Genomic DNA, 20,821 nt, shown 5'->3' on the forward strand with positions numbered 1-20,821 from the left:
CCTATGAAACTGCGAAACACCCCCCCTAGAGGAATTGCGGAGATATAGAGGTCTGGGAACTGTATCATATTGAGATTTTTTGCGGTTTAATTGTTTACATTCTGGACTGGCCTTTCTCATGGATTGAAAGACTATTTGACCTTGAACAAAGGCAGCTGGGGAATGAGTGGCTCAGGGAAAACAAGAGCAGCTAAAGCTAAAGAAAAAGATAAGAAATCTGGGCAACTTGTTCAAACAACGTTAACTCATCAACGCAGATCTTCTGTCCCAACTGTGCTGACGGCACAGGAGGAGGAAGTTGAAACGCCTGTTACAGAAGATATGGCATCTGGAGGATCTGATCCAGTCCTGAAACAAATTTTGGAACAACTGGCACTCTTGAACAAGAAGGTGGACGATCAGTCATCTAAAATTGACCGAGCTACATCCACTATCAGTAAGTTATCAGATCAGGTTTCCCAGCATACCCAGGCTATTGAGAAATTGCAAGGAGCTACGGCAGAGAATTATAAACTAGCTGCAGAAGCCAATCAAAAAGCTGAGCAAGCGTGCAAAAAGGTTGAGGAGATCAAGGGGGAAGTAAGACCTCTGAAAAGACAGGTAGGAGAACAGCAAGCCTACCTGTCACTGGTGGAACTGAAAAGTAAGGAAAGTAATCTCAGGCTGAGGGCCGTTCCAGAACTGGAGCAGGGCAACCTAGAGGGATTTTTGACGCTGTTATTTTCTAAATTTTGGGGGGTTGAGGAAGACAAAGACTTTAAAATTGTGATGGCCTTCAGACTGGGAAGATCGGTTAAGAAAGACAAGTCCAGAGACTGTTTGGTTGTTTTGAGAACAAGAGAGGAAAGAGACAAGATATTAGGCCTACATTTTAAAAAATCTCTGGAAGTAGAAGGCAAAAGGGCAGAAATTTATAGAGACATCCCTAAATATCTGTTGGATCTTAGAGCCTCATATATAGACTTGACCAAATTGTTAAGGTACAACGCAATTCCTTATAGGTGGGAATTCCCTCAAGGTCTATCATTCACCTACAAAGGAAGGAAGGTAAGAATTAAAACACCTGAGGACCAGCAGAAGTTCCTACACGACAACGAGGAGGACCTCCAAAAGGGAGCTGCAGCTTCTTGGCCCCCACCACCGGGATCACCACCAGGACGTGTACCATCTGGATGTGGACCGGCACCACACCCGTCGGGAACGGAGGGAAATTTAGACACCCAATTGTGATACCTAAGAATTAGACCAGGATGTCTCTGCAGCTTCTTAGCTGGAATATAAATGGCGGGAATTCCCCAGAAAAAAGGAAAAAAGTATTTCATATTTTGAAAAAAGAACAATTGGACATTATCTGCTTGCAAGAAACACATGTGACAAGACTCCACAGAAAAGTGTTAATTAATAAAAGATTAGGCCAAGAATTTATTTCATCGGATAAAGTTAAGAAAAGAGGAGTGGTGATATATGCAAAGGAGAGCTTGTCACCAAAATTTTTATTTAAAGACGAACAGGGCAGAATTTTGGCGATTGAAATTCAGACACAAGGAGAAAAGTTTTTAATTTTAGGAATATACGCCCCAAATGAAGGAAAATCGGAATTCTTTAAGAAGTTGCATGAGATTATGCTGGACTATTTGGATTACAACAACATCATTATGTTGGGAGATATGAACGGGGTTGTCTCAGTGAATATGGACAAGTCGCAAAGTGCTAACATAACGAAAGATGGCAGACTACCAAAAACCTTTTTCGAAATGACTGACAATTTGGACTTGATTGATATATGGAGGATCAAGAACCCTCTAGGGAAAGAAGGAACTTTCTTTTCTGAAGCTCACATGACATGGACGCGAATCGACCAAATATGGATAACTAGAGGACTGGCACCTAAGACTAGAAAAGTGGAAATCTGCCCAAAAACCTGCTCCGACCACAATGCTTTGAGAATGGAACTGAGATTAAATACAACCGGATCTTTCAGATGGAAAATGAATGACACTCTGCTAAGAGATCAGGAGATTGTCAAGAAGGCCCAAAAAGCTTTAAAGGATTATTTTGAAATAAATTTAAAGACAGCCGTGGAAAAAAGAATAATCTGGGACGCAAGTAAAGCAGTTATGAGAGGGTTTCTAATACAGCAGAATACGATTAAAAAAAGGCTCTGGAATGAAAAGAAGGAGAAGATTTTGGAGAAAATAAGAGAAGGAGAGAAAAAATTGAGATCTAGGCCTAAATCGAAGGAAGTGTTGAGAGAAGTGAAGTTTTTCCAGGCACAATATTCGAAACTGATAAATCAAGAGGTGGAATGGAAAATTAAACAAATGAAACAAAGATCCTTTGAATCAGCTAACAAGTGTGGGAAACTGCTAGCATGGCAGTTGAAAAAGAGACAAAAGCTTAATACAGTTACAAATCTAGAGATTAAAGGGAGAATGGTTCAGAAACCCGAGGAAATTAGAAAATATTTCCAGAGATATTTCAAAGAACTTTATTCACAAGGGCCGCAAAAAGATTCTGAGGTGGATCAATTTCTCATAACTAATGGACTACAAAAAATATCCCCGGAAATGAGAGCAACTTTGAATTGTAATATTACGTATCAAGAAATTGAATGTGCCATTCAGAACCTTCAACTAGGCAAGTCTCCAGGACCTGATGGACTTACTTCCAAATATTATAAGGTATTGAAGGATTCGTTGATACAACCACTGTTGGAAGTTTGTAACCAGATTATGGAGGGGAGGAAGGCACCGGAAACGTGGAAAGAAGCTTTCATCACGTTGATACCAAAATTAGAAACTGAAAAAACCCAACTTAAGAACTACCGTCCTATTTCACTCCTAAATGTGGATTACAAAATTTTTGCAGACATTTTGGCAAGTAGGTTTAAGAAAGTATTAAATGAAGTGATTCATAAGGACCAAGCAGGCTTTCTCCCGGGCAGGCATTTGTTTGATAACACAAGAAACATCATTGACATTTTGGAATTTTTACAAACAAACTTAAATACAAGAGCGGTGTTGATCTTTATTGATGCGGAGAAAGCCTTTGACAATATCTCTTGGATGTTTATGAAGAAAAACTTGGAAAGGATGGGAGTAGGGCGGGGGTTTGAAAATGGAATAGAAGCAATTTATTCAGAACAAAAAGCTAAATTGATAGTAAACAACGTGGTGACAGAGGAGTTCAAAATTGAAAAAGGGACACGACAGGGGTGCCCTCTGTCTCCTCTGCTGTTTATTTCAGTCCTGGAGGTGCTATTGAGCATGATCAGAAATGACCGGTTGGCACAGGGAATTGTGGTCGGAGAGAAACAATATAAACTGAAAGCATTTGCAGATGACTTGGTATTAACATTACAGGAGCCAGTCCCTAGCACTAAAAGAGTGTTAGAATTAATTTCTGACTTTGGTCGGGCGGCGGGATTCAAGTTGAACAAACAAAAAACTAAAGTTCTAGCAAAAAACTTGACAACTACTGAAATAGAGGAGTTCAGGAAAGAAACAGAACTAAATGTGGTTAAAAAAGTAAAGTACTTAGGGGTGTACCTGACCTCCAAAAATTTGAATTTGTTTAAAGATAACTACGAGAAATGTTGGTCAGAGATCAAAAGAGATTTGGAAACATGGTCAAGATTGAAACTTTCCTTGTTGGGTAGAATAGCTGCTATAAAGATGAATGTATTGCCGAAAATGTTATTTTTGTTTCAGGCCCTTCAGATCGTGGACAAGGTGGAATGTTTTGGAAGATGGCAGAGGGATATTTCTAAATTTGTCTGGCAGGGCAAAAAGCCCCGAATAAAGTTTAAAATACTAACTGATGCGAAAGAAAGAGGGGGGTTTGCCCTGCCGGACTTGAGGTTATATTATGAATCTGCAGCCTTCTGCTGGTTGAAAGACTGGATTTTATTGGAGAACACCGATGTCCTCGATCTGGAAGGGTTTGGTAATGCTTTTGGGTGGCATGCATATTTGTGGTATGACAAGGTTAAAGTTCATAGATTGTTCAAAAACCATATTGTCAGAAGAGCAATTTTTATGGTCTGGACAAAATACAAAGACTTATTGGAGAGTAAGACTCCGAGGTGGCTCTCACCGATGGAGGCCAAAGCATGTAAAAGACTCAATATGGAGGCCCATTGGCCTAAGTATTGGGAAATAATTGAAAAAATTGGAGATAATTGGAGGTTGCAGAGTATGGAAAAGTTAAAAAACAAGGTGCGAGATTGGTTGCACTATGCTCAAATTCAGGAAGTTTTTAAAGCGGACAAAAAAGTGGGTTTCCAGGTGGAAAAATCGAAACTAGAGACAGAGTTGCTAGAGCCAAAATCTAAGTTACTTTCGAGAATGTACAACTTGCTGCTTAAATGGAATACACAGGATGAGACAGTTAAATCCTCCATGATAAAGTGGGCGCAGGACCTGGGGCATAACATTATGTTTGAAGACTGGGAAAGGTTATGGAACACCGGGATGAAATTCACGGCATGTAGTGCCTTGAAGGAAAATATTATGAAAATGGTATACCGGTGGTACATGACCCCAGTCAAGCTTGCAAAGATATACCACCTGTCGGACAATAAATGTTGGAAGTGTAAGGAGGAGGAAGGGACATTCTTACACCTCTGGTGGACCTGCCCGAAAGTGAAGGCCTTCTGGGAGATGATACATAATGAATTAAAAAAGGTACTCAGATTTACCTTACCCAAGAAACCGGAGGCCTTCCTCCTGGGCATGGTAGACCAGAGAGTGGCCAAGAAAGATAGAACCTTTTTTATGTACGCCACTACAGCAGCAAGGATCCTGATGGCAAAGCACTGGAAGACACAAAATTTACCCACGCTGGAAGAATGGCAGACGCAGTTGATGGACTATATGGAACTGGCCGAGATGACTGGCAGAATCCGAGACTTGGGAGAAGAAGCAACGGAGGAAGTCTGGGAAAAATTTAAGGACTATTTGAAAAAGCATTATAAGTTGTATGAATGTTAAAAAAATGCTCCTTTTTAGGAAACTATAGCTTCAGCATTTGTAAATTTTTGAAATGGAAAATAAGGTACAAGAAGCCAGAGGTGGTGTAATGAAATAACTTTATTGTGTTGAAATTAAAAGTTTAAGGATTTGGACTACAATGTCCTAGAGATTAGATATCACGATAAAATGAAAGATACATTATTGTGTTTGAAATAAGTTAACAAATTGCTGATGTTTTGAATGTACAGAGAATGCAGGGTTCGGAAGATGGGGGAAGTCCACTAGATCTATGGAAATTTGTAATTGGAAGTTGGATTCTGTATTTTATAAACTCAATAAAAAATTATATTAAAAAAAATAAAAAATAAATGAATACTCTAAAAAGTAAAATAGAAAATGTAATAAAAAATATACGGGGAGGGGAGGGAGAGAGAAAGGACTCAAGCCAGGAACCTCTCAGATGAAATAAAGCAAGCTTACTTTTGATTGCTCACAGGTCCCCACCCTTGTCTTCAGCGCAGGGGATAATAATATTGACCTTCGTTACTAGGTGTTATTACAGCCAGGTAATGTACCTAGAGTGCTATTTAAAGGGCGGGTATTATTACGCTTCACAGGGCACAGTCAGAAACCATGGAATTCCCTCGCACAAGATGAGCTCTGCCGGGGCAGCAGTGAAACCCTGGAGGAGGGAGGTGACAAAATAGTGCCACTCCCGTCCTGGTTGTAAGATGACAGCCAGGTGCGGGCAGGCTGAGGTTGGCGAGCCAGTGCCCCGTTTGCCCTGGTTAACCCCTGCCACTGGTGAGATTCCCTCTCCTACAGAACTATTAAAGGCACAGGAGCATCTTCTCCTTCTCCTTTTCTTTTCGCATTTGGCTACTTTGCTCGCAGTGTTGTAAAATAAAAAATATGCTCTTTTCCCTTATGGGGTATCCAAGAGCCCATATAGAGTCCTTACATAGGTTCCCTATTGGTAGGAGAGAATAACAGGGGCCAACCAGAGAATATTGAGAAGCAAAGCAGCTAGTAAGCTTGATCTTTATTGATCTGTTGCAACAGGGTGCTCCCCTCACCCGCAGGAAGGGAGGAGGACCCACAAAAATGCTGTGCAAGAGTTTATAAAGACTTTTGAAATTCCCATCCTCTAGATCAAGACCACCCCAGAAACATTATGCATACATCACAGAAGGGGTGTAACCTAAGACCACCCCTCAGATACATCCCACCTACATCACAGAAATTTTAATATTGTTTTTCTCCTGTTGTTGTTTATCTCCTGTCTAGCAGGTTACTTGATTGGATTGCCTGAGGAGCCTGCCCATTCTTTTGTAGTGGTAAAATACTTATTTCCTGGGCCAGGTCACAGGCTCACACCTTATTCAAACAGACATATCCTTGAGACAGGATTTGTGAGGAAAGAGACAATGGGGAGGCTTTTCCAGTTTAACCTTGCAGAGAAAGGATTTGGTCAGTTTAGGAATCAAAATGGTTCCAGGTTGGTCTTCCTGTGTTGATCTATGTATGTGCAGTTATGAACATTACCATATATCTAAGACCATAAAATTCCTATCACAGCAGCAAATTTACCTGCACGCCGCTTTTCCGGGTCTCTTGCGCAGCTGTTTGCTCCTCGCAGGATTTCTGGCTGCGTGGAAAGTTGTGGAAGGGACCTTGAGTAGGACTAGCCGCCTGAGAAACAGTTTTTATCCAAATGCGATTTTGGTTTTAAACGCAGTGTAAGGTAGTTTCAATAATAATAATAATAATAATAATAATAATTATTATTATTATTTATACCCCGCCCATCTGGCTGGGTTTCCCCAGCCACTCTGGGCGGCTTCCAACAAAACACAAAAATACAATAACCTATTAAACATTAAAAGCTTCCCTAAACATAATATACTCTGTGGGAGTGTATTATATTTAATTATGGGGTATCAGAGTTTTTAGGGGGTTAACCAAGCTGGAATAGCAGGCTTGCTGGTTTTTGAATGTCTGATGTAGATTTTTTTTTCAATTTCGTTGTTCTGTATGGGACAATGACAATAAAGATGATCGTACCGTGAAGTTGGCAGCTATGGGCGGAAGCCTTGATCGCCCGGATGATCGACATTCTGCGGATCCTCCTCCGTGTACACCAGGTATGGCTAAACTCAGCCCTTCAGATTTTTTGGGGACTACAACTCCCATCATCCCTAGCTAACAGGACCAGTGGTCGGGGATGATGGGAGTTGTAGTCCCAAAGCTTCTGGAGGGCCGAGTTTGCCTGTGCCTGGTGTTCACCATCAGAAAGGGATTGCGGAGTGAGACCCTGAGAGGGCTGCAGCGCCCCTGAGACTTGCATTGGCGGATAGTCCTGTCCTCTCCGCAGCATGGCTTTGGCTCATTTCAGCTTGCCACATCCTTCTCAGGTGTGCACACAGCTTCTGGAATGTTGCACTATTTGCATTAATTAACCCTAGTGCAGAATCTGGATCTCCCTGAATCAACAGGTACATTCTGCATATTTGTGGCACCTAACAGAAACTGTGCCTGCCTCCCTCCCTCCCTCTGTTCCCTGGAATACATTTCCTCACAGTTTAGCTTGTTGTCGGCTTTTTATTCCCTTGTTTTTATTGTCCGAGTTGCATTTGATCTTAGCACCGGCCGCTGGGTGTGTGTGCATGTGTGGGCAGAAACGCTCTCGCAAACGTACGCGTGTGCTGGAGTCAGTTGTCACTGATTTGCTCCTGTATCTTTCCTGGATTAGGCCAAAGGCTGTGGCAGAGGTAGAGCGTTATCAAGCCCAGCAAATTATTCCAGCGTGAGTGTACTCTGAACTAATCCGGAGCCAGGAAAGAGGACTTAGAATATGGAGTCCTGGGTTCTTTGAGTTGGCGGTGGGGAGGGAAGAAGGAGAGTCTACTGTTACGTTAAAGGTAAAGGTAAAGGTACCCCTGCCCGTACGGGCCAGTCTTGACAGACTCTGGGGTTGTGCGCCCATCTCACTCAAGAGGCCAGGGGCCAGCGCTGTCCGAAGACACTTCCGGGTCACGTGGCCAGCGTGACAAAGCTGCATCTGGCGAGCCAGAGCCGCACACGGAAATGCCGTTTACCTTCCCGCTGGTAAGCGGTCCCTATTTATCTACTTGCACCCGGAGGTGCTTTCGAACTGCTAGGTTGGCAGGCGCTGGGACCGAGCAGCGGGAGCGCACCCCGCCGCAGGGATTCGAACCGCCGACCTTTCGATCGGCAAGTCCTAGGCGCTGAGGCTTTAACCCACAGCGCCACGTTAGCCAGATGCAAAAGGGTAAATGGATCCTGCACCTTTACTAGCTGCATGGCAGGCTGTACTTGTTGAAATCCCCTCTCCTATTAAAGATGCATGATGATGATGATGATGATTTATTTGTACCCCACCCATCTGGCTGGGTTTCACCAACAAAATATTAAAAACACAACAAAACAAACATTAAAAACTTCCCTGAACAGGGCTGCCTTCAGATGTCTTCTAAAAGTCAGATAGATGTTTATTTCCTTGACATCTGATGGGAGGGCGTTCCACAGGATGGGCGCCACCACCGAGAAGGCCCTCTGCCTTCTTCCCCACCTTCATTTTACAGCTGACCATCCTATCTACCAATAAAAAATTATAAGATTTTAGCTATGTTAGTCCATATTGGGGGGAATTCAAATGAATATTTATTCACTTGTTGGTCGGTTTAATTGAATTCCATTTATGAATCTCTTCCAATTTGCAATTTTGCAAATAAAAACACCACCTACCAAAACAACTGCAATTAATAAATTTTGCTTGATCCGGCCGCAAATGTCGGAAAGTTGTGAGCGAGCTTCTCAGATGTTCGACTGAGAATCAAATCCCAGCCAGACCATCTTTCGGAAAACAAGGCTTTAGAGCCGTTTTGCCCCCAAATAGCAACTAAACCTTGTGTTTTGGTGACTACAACCCTGGTTTAAGGAGCCATTTGAGGCCTAGCTTATATACCTAAGTTTGTAACACTGGTCAGAAGGGGAGATGGCAAATTTGAAAGTCATTCCAGTTTTTCATTTTTACCCCCTTTCCCTTTTTCAGGCAGAAGATGTTGTACGTGTGCTTTAAGCTCGGCTGCTCTCGTCATGGTGCGAAATGCAAATACATAAATATTGGGTTAGAGACGGGAAGAGTGCCAGCAGGCTTGGCTTTAAGGGGTGGCGCTTGGGAACAAAGTCTCCTTACAATGTCTTTTCTGTCTGTGTGCTCTGGTGGAAAAGAGAGAGACGGAAATAGGCATCCCCGATTTTTGCTTTCCCCTCTTCCTATATTTAGCACCTGCAAAATGTCATTTCTCCAGAAATGCTGGTGTCGTCGCTGGCTGGAATGGGCCCTTGAACTCTATTCATGCCTCTTCCTTGCCTGAATGGAGGAAGGAATTGGTTGAAACCAGCCTTCTGTGAGGACGGAAAAATTCATATCTGTTTTGGTATTTTTGCCCTTGGCCCCACCCACCGCTGTTGTGGCCCCCTGGAAGTTGCCCGGTGGCCCTTGGGCCTGAAGAGGGTTACACCCTGAAGGAGATGCCTTTTCAGATTACAGATCTGGCAGTCTCATTGGTGGGTGTTTTGACAGTCTGGGCTGCCTTTGCAGGTTCAAAGGAGCTTGAGGGATGAAGTGGATTCGAAGGTTGGAAGGAATTCATGAAAGGGAATAAGCCGTAGTGATGAAGACGTCTCCTCAGCTGCCATTTTTAGGAGATTAGAATAGAGAGAGTGGCCGGGTATCCCACTTTGAGGGTAGGAGTCCCATCCTTAGCATTGTTGCCAACCACTCCTCAGCTACACGAAGCGCTGGCCAGGGGCGTAGCATTTGGCAGGTTAAATTAAGGGTTGGGATTCCTGGTTTCTTCTAAGAGAAGTGGTAAAAAAAAGGTAAAGGACCCCTGACTGTTAAGTCCAGTCGCGGACAACTCTGGGGTTGCGGCGCTCATCTCGCTTTACTGGCTGAGGGAGCCAACGTTTATCCGCAGACAATTTTTCCGGGTCATGTGGCCAGCATGACTAAGCTGCTTCTGGCGAAACCAGAGCAGTGCATGGAAATGTCGTTTACCTTCCCACCGGAGTGGTACCTATTTATCTACTTGCACTTTGACGTGCTTGCGAACTGCTAGGTTGGCAGGAGCAGGGACCAAGCAACAGGAGCTCACCCCATTGAGGGGATTCGAACCGCTGACCTTCCGATCCCCAAGCCCAAGGCTCAGTGGTTTACACTACAGCGCCACCTGCGTCCCAAGTGGAGTAGGACCTAATTCAGGGTGGGCAACCTTCTCCACCTTGAGGGCCACAGTCCCTCCCAGGCAGCCTTTTGAGGGCCATGGTTTTTTGGGACGCGGGTGGTGCTGTGGGTCAAACCACAGAGCCTAGGACTTGCCGATCAGAAGGTTGGCGGTTCATATCCCCATGACGTGGTGAGCTCCCATTGCTCAGTCCCTGCTCCTGCCAGCCTAGCAGTTTGAAAACACGTCAAAGCGCAAGTAGATCTATAGGTACCGCACCAGCGGGAAGGCAAACACCGTTTCCGTGTGCTGCTCTGGTTCGCCAGAAGCGGCTTAGTCTTGCTGGCCACATGACCCGGAAGCTGTACGCCGGCTCCCTCAGCCAATAAAGCGAGATGAGCGCCGCAACCCCACAGTTGGTCATGACTGGAATTAATGGTCAGGGATCCCTTTACCTTTTAGCAAAGCAAAAGCGTGGAGGGCGACAAATGGAGAATTGTCCTTCGTAGGGCAGGCTAGTTTCTACATGAGTTCAGACATCCTTTCCTCTGTGCCCTCCATTCAGACAAGCAGGATTCCTTATCAGAGTTCAAGGGTGCGTTTCAGCAGGACCAGTGAAGGTGAGATTCTCCACTCCTGGCATAATTATTTTGAGTGGGGTTGAATATCTGTGGCCCGGACTCCTGGGTTCCTTGGGAATGGATGAAGCGTGGCTTCTCCAAGAGCGGAATGTATTAAGTGGAGATAAGGGGTCGTTGGGTGGCTGAGTAACTTCTGACAGCTCATAGTGGAATTTCCTGGCTGCCGTTCAAAGGCTGAAATGAACATCTCCTTCGTATTTTTTTTAAAAAAACCCTTCTAAGTCTCAGAATGATGTCAGCCTGGGAACTCCCTCTTGTCTCCTCCAGATCAGACCAGGCTGGCCGCCCCAAGCCACCGGGAAATCATGTGACTTCATCTCCACCCTCCATCCTTGTGTACATGTTTTCTCCAGAAGCTAGTCGACTTATCACTTTTATGGCTCATTCTTGCTTGATCTTTTTCCAGGGAAGGGCATATCTCTCCCCATTTTTTCCCCATGTAAGGCTTTGTGGTTTTGTTTCTGCGCCCGATTTAGCAACCGGAGAGTCATGGGTTTTTGTTTTTGTTTTTGAAAAAAACTTTAACCTGCTAGCCCCTCGAAGAAAGGAAAGGGCAGGGTTGCCGTGAGAACAATTAATCACGATGACAGAAAGTGGTTAGGAAAAGGCACTGGGGATTATTTAGGGTGGGAAACGTTGGTGGGGCTACTGGCTACATATATTTACAGTGGTACCTCGGGTTAAGTACTTAATTTGTTCTGGAGGTCTGTTCTTAACCTGAAACTGTTCTTAACCTGAGGTACCACTTTAGCTAATGGGGCCTCCTGCTGCTGCCGTGTGATTTCCGTTCTCATCCTGAAGCAAAGTTCTTAACCTGAAGCACTATTTCTGGGTTAGCGGAGTCTGTAACCTGAAGCGTATGTAACCTGAAGCATATGTAACCCGAGGTACCACTGTATAGAACTTTGCACAGTCATGGCTTCCCTGCAAAGAATTCTGGGAGCTGTAGTTTACTCCGCCACGGAGCGATGCTTCCCAGCAGTCTCAATAAACTACAGTTCCCAAGATTCTTGGAAGGTGATTTAAAATGTATGGTACATATGGTATGCAAAATATTCTGGGGAAAGCGCTTGCGGCCTTTTAAAATTATTAATTTTCTGTTCGGAAATTTAGCATGTTAAAGAAAGGAGAAATGTTTTCTTCTTCTTCTTCTTCTTCCCTGGATTGAAATATTTTTCTTGCCAGCGGGACTTCTTGTGCAACTGGGATGCCCAAGATTCTTGGAAGGTGATTTAAAATGTATGGTACATATGGTATGCAAAATATTCTGGGGAAAGCGCTTGCGGCCTTTTAAAATTATTAATTTTCTGTTCGGAAATTTAGCATGTTAAAGAAAGGAGAAATGTTTTCTTCTTCTTCTTCTTCTTCCCTGGATTGAAATATTTTTCTTGCCAGCGGGACTTCTTGTGCAACTGGGATGCCCGTCGAAATTGCGGTCTGTTGAGTCACGGGAAATTGGCAGTGTGGCTGGATGCAAAAGGAAACAAGGCTCTCTCACACCTTTAATTACAGGGATGGGGAAAACTGATATTGCTGGACTATAACTCTCATCATCCCTCGCTGTTGCCACCGACAGTTCTAGATGGGGCTAATAGCAGGAGTCCTGACAGCACCTAAAGGGCCACAAGTTCCCTGCTGCTGATTTAATAGTTTTTTGGGTGTGTGTTTTTTAAATCTCATTTAAAAATATTTATTGGGTTTAATTTTTTTTAGATACTTTTTGGGGTTTTGAATACGTTTTTGTTTTCTTTAAAATCGTTTTGTTTTATCACGGATGTGTTTGCCACCTTGGGCAACTTTGCGAAGAAGGACAGGATATAAATCTAATTATTTAAGTTCAAGCAAACTTATTAGTACTTGCTCAGAAGCCCCGTGTAGCTTGCATGACAGGTTACACCGGAGTTCCCTCTTCTGTACAAATATGAAAGGTGCAGGAGCTGCCATTTTATATATTTTTTATTTTATTTTTGCTACCCTGAGTATATCTTGCACAGTGACAGTCGAAAAATGGAGACGGTTACGTCAGCACAATGTATTCTGCAACCTGAGTCAGGTTTTTGAAGAATTTTAGATGTGGCGTTTTCGTTTTGTTTTTGTTTGCATGGGAATAGCGAATTGCCAAAAAAAAAAAATACAAACAGCCAATTGACATTGCGGAGCAGCTCTTAAGTCCGGCGGCCATTTTGATTGATGGCTGGCTCCACACGCCTTTCTGTCTGGGCATTTCTATAGCAACTTCTTGTCCCTTGTGCCTGCCAGGCTGGCGGTGGCTGAGAGGTAACCATTGCTGAGTGGCCGAAGTAGGAACTGGCTGCACCATGTTTAGCTGGCAACAACTCAACTTTCTGGAGGATGTTTGGGGAAGCCCATCTGTTTCCAAGGCAACGTTTGGTGGCCTTAATCCTCCATGGAAGATGATTCATCTTATCTCCTCCCTGACTGTATGGGTTACTGGAGCAAGAGATCTTCTTCCCTTTGGCAACTGTTGATAAGAGATTCCTGTTGTCTATGCAGCCCACTGTCCCCAGAGGTGCTGGCTTGCCACAAGTTTGGCCATTCTGGCTGCGGTCGCGCATTGTATCTATTCCCCGCCCAATAATTTTTTTATTGTTTTCTTTACATAATCTTTCTTTCCATACATTTCATACATAGGTAAAGGTAAAGGGACCCCTGGCCATTAGGTCCAGTCGTGGCCGACTCTGAGGTTACAGCGCTCATCTCGCTTTACTGAATGAGGGAGCCGGCATACAGCTTCCGGGTCATGTGGCAAGCATGACTAAGCCGCTTCTGGGGAACCAGAGCAGCGCATGGAAACTGCGTTTACCTTCCCGCTGGAGCGGTACCTATTTATCTACTTGCACTTTGATGTGCTTTCGAAATGCTAGGTTGGCAGGAGCAGGGACCGAGCAACGGGAGCTCACCCTGTCGCAGGGATTCGAACCATCGACCTTCTGATCGGCAAGTCCTAGGCTCTGTGGTTTAACCCACAGTGCCACCTGCGTCCATTATTTCATACATACATCAACATATAAACTATTTTGCTCTACCAAGCCATGACTTCCCTCCTTCCCTTCAGTTGGTATCCCTTGTCGCATTCTTTCGCGTATTTTATCCTCTCATTTTATTTATTTATTTTACATTATAGGAGTTACTTCAGTCCTGCTAGTGTCTTTTAAGTTTTTACAACTGTCTTTTAAATACTCAGTAAATTTACTCCATTTATCCTGGAATCTCTGGTCGTCCTCATCCCTGAATCCTTCCCATCAATTTGGCTAGTTCCGTGTCTGTCATTTTCGACTGCCACTCCACAATGGTAGGAACTTCTTGTGATTTCCAGTTTAGGGCTAACAAAGTCCTTGCCGTAGCTGTGGCATACATGAATAATCTTTGGTCCTTTATCTTAATTTCCTTTCCCATCACACCAAGCAAAAAAGCCTCTGGTCTTTTGGGAACAAAGACCTGTATAGTTAAAGCTATGGTTTTCCCAGTAGTGATGTATGGAAGTGAGAGCTGGACCATACAGAAGGCTGATCGCCGAAGAATGGATGCTTTTGAATTATGGTGCTGGAGGAGACTCTTGAGAGTCCCATGGACTGCAAGAAGATCAAACTTATCCATTCTGAAGGAAATCAGCCCTGAGTGCTCAAGGGAAGGACAGATCGTGAAGCTGAGGCTCCAATACTTTGGCCACCTCATGAGAAGAGAAGACTCCCTGGAAAAGACCCTGATGTTGGGAAAGATGGAGGGCACAAGAAAAAGGGGACGACAGAGGACGAGATGGTTGGACAGTGTTCTTGAAGCTACCAGCATGAGTCTGACCAAACTGTGGGAGGCAGTGGAAGACAGGAGTGCCTGGCGTGCTCTGGTCCATGGGGTCACGAAGAGGCTGACACGACTAAACAACAATATTTCAATATTTTTTTAAGCTCATTATAGGAGAGCCCATGGCATCTAAAGTACATCATCAAACGCAGGTATAGTAAAAGATAATAAAAGCAGCGCCATTAAGGTTGCCTCCTTAAGCGCGGCGCCCCCTTCAGTGCAGTTTGGCCTATTGGATCCTCCTGTCTCTCTCCTCATTTTGTACTAGGAGAAATCCTCCTGCAGGCCTGCGCTCGGAGCCCTCTCAGGAACTTGCATAGAACCCGGTTGATAAACCTGCTTAGTTAGCGACTCCTGTGTGGCAAGCTAAACAGAGATCAAGGTTCAGCAGGAGCTCCCAGCCTGCAGGGGAGACCGAAACCTACGGAAAGCATGCCAACTGATCACCAGCACTGTGATTTACAGCCACTTCGGAACAGGGCGACTCTGTTTTTTCCTTTTTTTAAAATAAAAAGGTTTGGGTGACTGTGACCTTTGTAAGTGCAAAGAACCAATACTATATTTCACTGTGGAGGAAGGTATTGTGGCCTTTCATATGCCACTGTCTCCCTCTAGTGGTTAAAAGTCAGACTCTTTCAGTTTTATTAAGTTTTCAGTTTTACAATTTAAAGTACTCATTTCTACATCCTTAAGATATCAGTGACTCCCCTTCTTCTCTTTCCATGGCTCATTTTACATATCATAAATCCCTGCATATTTTACAAAAACTATACCATTCAGCATTCCATTATTACATCCATCAGAACTTATTTACACCGTTGAATTTGTCTTAATGCGTTTTCAGCTGTACACTGCTATTTCCCATACATTCAATAAACGTTTTCCAATCTTCTCTAAACGTATGTCCTTCTTGTTCTCTTATTCTATATGTTAAGCCTGCAAGCTGCGCATATTCCGTCGGCTTAAGTTGCCGTTCTTCTTTGGTTGGGACCTCGCTCATTTCCCAGTTTCTGGGCTAGCAAAACATGGGCCGCAGTAGTGGCATTCATAAATGACATTTTTTGATACCTGGGAATTTCAAGTTGCAAGTCAGTCTCAGCCCTTTCCTACATGCTTTTGTGGCTTCCTGAAGGCCAAGTCGCTGGTAAAAAGTGCCGTGATCCTGAGTCTCGTAAAACACCCCACTCATACTAACCATCCCAGGGCGCTCAACCACTGCCACAATGCCCTTTCTCCTATCAGATAAAAATTGTCCTATCAGGTAACAGCAAAGGTTGCTAGGTTCATAACAGGGGCAATCAGAATAAGGGCCACTAACTGACGTCTGATTCAGGACTTTAAATTGTGCTCAAACTTTTAAATTGTGCTCTTAAATCAAACTTCCTTTTCTGCGTATACTATAATGTTTTACTGTTGATATGGCCAGTTACAGATAGGTAGCCGTGTTGGTCTGCCATAGTCAAAACAAAAAAAATTCCTTCCAGTAGCACCTTAAAGACCAACTAAGTTAGTTCTTGGTATGAGCTTTCGTGTGCATGCACACTTCTTCAGATGCACACGAAAGCTCATACCAAGAACTAACTTAGTTGGTCTTTAAGGTGCTACTGGAAGGAATTTTTTTGTTGATATGGCCATTGGCTAATGCGAATAAAGTTTTATCTGTCTATCAAACACTGCCCTCTCTCTGGCTTGCAGCGGGAATTACTTTAGCTATGTGTCAGGGAACTGCCATTGGAGCTAGAGGCGGAGGGAAGGCTCCAGAGGGATGCCGGAGAGGGTCCCAGCAGGGAGAGAGGCAGCCCATCTGCTGGGGAAGGAAATCAGCGTAACACCAGGGGTGAAGGGGGGCAGATGGGGGAATCGGCGAGGGGGCTCCAGGACTCCTCGCCGGAGACCAGCGGGGAGAGCACGGGTCCTCCGCTGCCCACACCCTCCCTGCGCAGAAGACTTCCGCGCAGGGAGAGTAGGAGCAGACTTGGCGTCAAAGAACTTCTTTGCTGGAAGAAGTTCAAGAAACGCCCACTGACGGATTCTGCTAGTGACTGAGACAGCCACGAAGTGAAGGGCTGTCCAGACAGAAAGGGTTCAACCAGGCAACCTAGCCAGGAGTGGCGGCAACTTACGCACGAGCAACCCCTAGAACCATCACACTATGTTTCCAGAATTACTTAAGCTACATTTTGGGTACCATCCCAAGGCTGCAGAGTTAACTAGCAGAGTGGCTGGGGAAAGCCAACAAGATGGGTGGGGTATAAATGATGATGATTGTTATGTACTGAAGTTCTCACCCTTGGCCAGCAGGGGGATACTGTAGATAGTTTACACTCAGGTCCACATATGCAAATAAGGGATTGAAAGTGATGTTCAGTGATTGGATAGTTACAGAAAATGGTTACTGTTGCGTTGTAGTGGAGCTCTATATAAGCAGGCTGGCTGAACCCTTCAGTTCAGTTCTGTTCTGACCTGTGAATAAACAAGAGCTGTTTGAAGAATCGCCATGTCGTCTGATATGTTCACCCACAACTTAACAATGATGATGATGATGTACATAAGACGAGCTGGATTAGGCTAAAGACGGGTCTGGTCATTGAATTACAGAATGGCAGAGTTAGATTGAGGCTTAGATCTCAATGTTTTGGTTTCATTTCCTCAGGCTGGCAGCGATGGAGCCAAAATCGGGAACTGCCCCTTCTCCCAGCGACTCTTCATGGTCCTTTGGCTCAAGGGCGTGACCTTCAATGTCACCACGGTGGACACCAAGAGGTGGGTAGAAATTGCCGCAGGGGCACCCTATGGCGCCCTCCCTTTTGCTACGGACTCTCACATGCATCTCCCCCATCTGGCCAGCATCGCTTATCTTTGCTCCGGGGTCCTTCCCGCAGTTAATATATTCTTTCTGCACTCTTAATATGTTCTTCTTCTTCTTCTCTTCCTTGCAGGAGGACTGAGACGGTGCAGAAACTATGTCCCGGAGGTCAGCTCCCGTTCCTGATGTACGGGACCGAGGTTCATACAGACACTAACAAGATTGAAGAGTTCCTTGAGGAGGTCCTCTGCCCTCCCAAGTAAGAATTATATGAGGCAATTGAGCTGATCGTGGGCGTACCAAGGATTATTATTGTATACCTGAAGGAGCATCTCCACCCCCATCGTTCAGCCTGGACACTGAGGTCCAGCACCAGGAGCCTTCTGGTGGTTCCCTCAGTACAAGAAGTGAGGTTACAAGGAACCAGACAGAGGGCCTTCTCAGTGGTGGTGCCCACCCTGTGGAACGCCCGACCAGATGTCAAGGAAATAAAAAACTACAGTGGTACCTCGGGTTAAGAACTTAATTCGTTCTGGAGGTCCATTCTTAACCTGAAACTGTTCTTAACCTGAGGTACCACTTTAGCTAACGGGGCCTCCCACCGCCGCGCCACCAGAGCACAATTTATGTTCTCTTCCTGAAGCAAAGTTCTTAACCTGAGGTACTATTTCTGGGTTAGCGGAGTCTGTAACCTGAAGCGTCTGTACCCCGAGGTACCACTGTATCTGACTTTTAGAAGACATCTGAAGGCAGCCCTGTTTAGGGACGTTTTTAATGACTGATGTTTTAATGTATTTTTAATCTTTTGTTAAAAGGTTAAAATCTTAATCTTTTGTTGAAAGATTAAAAGATTTTTGTTAAGGGACGCGGATGGCGCTGTGGGTTAAACCACAGAGTCTAGGGCTTGTCGATCAGAAGGTTGGCGGTTCGAATCCCCGCGATGGATTGGGCTCCCGTTGCTATGTCCCGGCTCCTGCCAACGTAGCAGTTTGAAAGCATGTCAAAGTGCATGTAGATAAATAGGTACCACTCTGGCGGGAAGGTAGATAGCCTTTCTGTGTGCTGCTCTGGTTCATCAGAAGTGGCTTAGTCATGCTGGCCGCATGACCCCGAAATTGTACGCCGGCTCTCTCGGCCAATAAAGCGAGATGAGCGCTGCAACCCCATATTTGGTCACGACTGGACCTAATGGTCAGGGATCCCTTTACCTTTACGTTTAATCTTTTGTTGGAAGCTGCCCAGAATGGCTGGAAAAACCCAGCCAGATGGGCAGAATAGAAATAATAGATGATGATGACCATTTTTTAGGAGATCACCCCCTCAAGGGGGCAGGCTTCTTCTGAGGGGCAGGGGACAGAACCTCCATTTATTGAGTACTTTCAATGTTTTCGATAATTTTTGTGGATCTAGGGGGGCTGGTTAGGATAAGGGGGTTGCTGGCTCTCTCTAGGAGGAGTTGCGGGAGACGCCACTAAGCGAGGCCGCCTCACGGTTGATGATAAATCTGCCTTCTCTTCCACAGGTACCCCAAGTTGGCTGCCCGTAACCCCGAGTCCAACACAGCTGGCCTTGACGTCTTTGCCAAGTTCTCTGCCTATATCAAGAACTCGAACCCGGGGCAGAACTCCAGTGAGTATCTTGGCCCCCAAATAAATCCTCACTGGGCGGCCTCTTCCCAAGTGTTTTGATTCTCAGATTGGTATTTTTCAGTTCTCCTTTCGTTCTCACTGGCTTCTTTCCTCCATAGGCTTCAGTTACTGCTTGCTTGCATCTTTGTTTTAATTGGGCGGGATTCATCTAGGTTATTGCGTATGAATCCTGGGAGCCATAACTTTCTAAGGGTGCTGAGATCCCCCCCCCTTATTTTTAATCATTTTTATTAAAGTTTCCAGGTTTTACATTTCCACATTAACATCTTTCATTATACCAGGGTGGATAAAAATCAATGATTAAAATAAATAAATAAATAAAATCGGATTATTATTTTTTAAATCAATATTTTTTAATTAAATTGGATTTTTTAAAAAATAAAATGCTTTTGGAGGAAAAAAATTCTAAAGATAGTTTTATATTTAAGTTACATTATAGTTCAAAGGCTATTCATCAGGAAGTCATGATTTGTTTTAATTTTTTCATGTGTGCTAAAACTCAGTCTTAAGTTGTTTTTTAATTGTTTAACCACATCAGTTAACAAACATGGATACGTATGCTATAATGTTATTGTTTCAGTTAAATAAATTGTTATTAAGGAAATGATTATTTTTTCTCCTTCCAATAAAGTACAGCAGAAAAGTTGTCCAAACATATAACTTATTAAACCTCACAATGATTTCATAATGACCTGTCTTTTTCATTTCTAATAGTATAACCAAATCAGTAATTTTTTATATAACTGTAAAAACTACTCTGAAAATATATTATTCCAGAAATGAAACCTTCATTTGGTTGTAAATATTAAGATTATACCAGCAAGAATGTCTTCCCGTAAAAAAAGATTTAAATCTAGTCTTACTGTCTTAAATTGTGATTTAAATCGATTTGATTGAAATCAAATCCACCCTGCATTATAGACATACATTCAACGACTTCCCTCCTTCCCCTTCCAAGGTTCTTGGAAGAAGAAGAAAAGGGTGCTGAGACCTTTCTTCTCCTCCAGTGCTATGATTCCCAAAGTTCCTTGAAAAGAGGGATCAATCGTTAAACCAATCTGGGAATTGTAGACCTGTGAGGGGAATAGGGTGGCTCTAGGCACCCTTAACAAACTACAACTCCCATAATTCCTTGGGGGGATCATGACCATTTAAAGTGGTAGGACACTGCCTGAAATGCAGGTGGTGCCTTAATTCCTTAATCTCATTGGCTCTGTCATTCTTTTTTTCTTGGATGCCATTGGCTCCCTCTGTGTCTCCCTCTTGCCTCAAATCCCAATGGCTCCCTTTCCAGCTTAGATGCTACTTGAACCCTTCCTGATGTTTTCCCTCGTCACTCCTTGGCTTTTCAATGGTTCCATTCATTCCTACCCCCTCTCCCCCTGCCCGTCCCCCCCCCCGTATTTCTTAGATCTCGAGAAAGGTTTGCTGAAAGCGTTGAAGGTCCTGGATGTTTATTTGACAACGCCGCTGCCGGAGGAGGTGGACGAGAATAGTGCGGAGGACGAGGGTCAGTCCCGCCGCAAATTCCTTGATGGGGATGAGCTCACGTTGGCCGACTGCAATCTTCTGCCCAAGCTTCACATCGTCAAGGTGAAAACCTCTTCTTTTGCTCCTCCTCCAGCCCCACTCCACCCCCAAGGCCAGGAGGATTGGATGGAATCTGGGAGTTAGGAGG

General features: G+C 44.2%; 1 protein-coding gene across 2 annotated transcripts in view; it reads left to right on the plus strand.

Annotated features, from left to right (window-relative positions):
* The window catches only part of CLIC1 (chloride intracellular channel 1), a 44,864-nt gene that overhangs the window by 21,293 nt on the left and 2,750 nt on the right, over window positions 1-20,821 (plus strand). For both annotated transcript variants that reach the window (XM_081903314.1, XM_081903315.1), the window contains exons 2-5: window positions 17,342-17,451; window positions 17,628-17,753; window positions 19,017-19,123; window positions 20,555-20,736. In XM_081903314.1, the coding sequence (XP_081759440.1) occupies window positions 17,342-17,451; window positions 17,628-17,753; window positions 19,017-19,123; window positions 20,555-20,736 (525 nt within the window). The remainder of the gene's footprint in view (window positions 1-17,341; window positions 17,452-17,627; window positions 17,754-19,016; window positions 19,124-20,554; window positions 20,737-20,821) is intronic.

This window comes from Podarcis melisellensis (genome assembly GCF_964234715.1).
Source record: "Podarcis melisellensis genome assembly, chromosome: 2".
Classification (NCBI taxonomy): Eukaryota; Metazoa; Chordata; class Lepidosauria; order Squamata; family Lacertidae; genus Podarcis; species Podarcis melisellensis.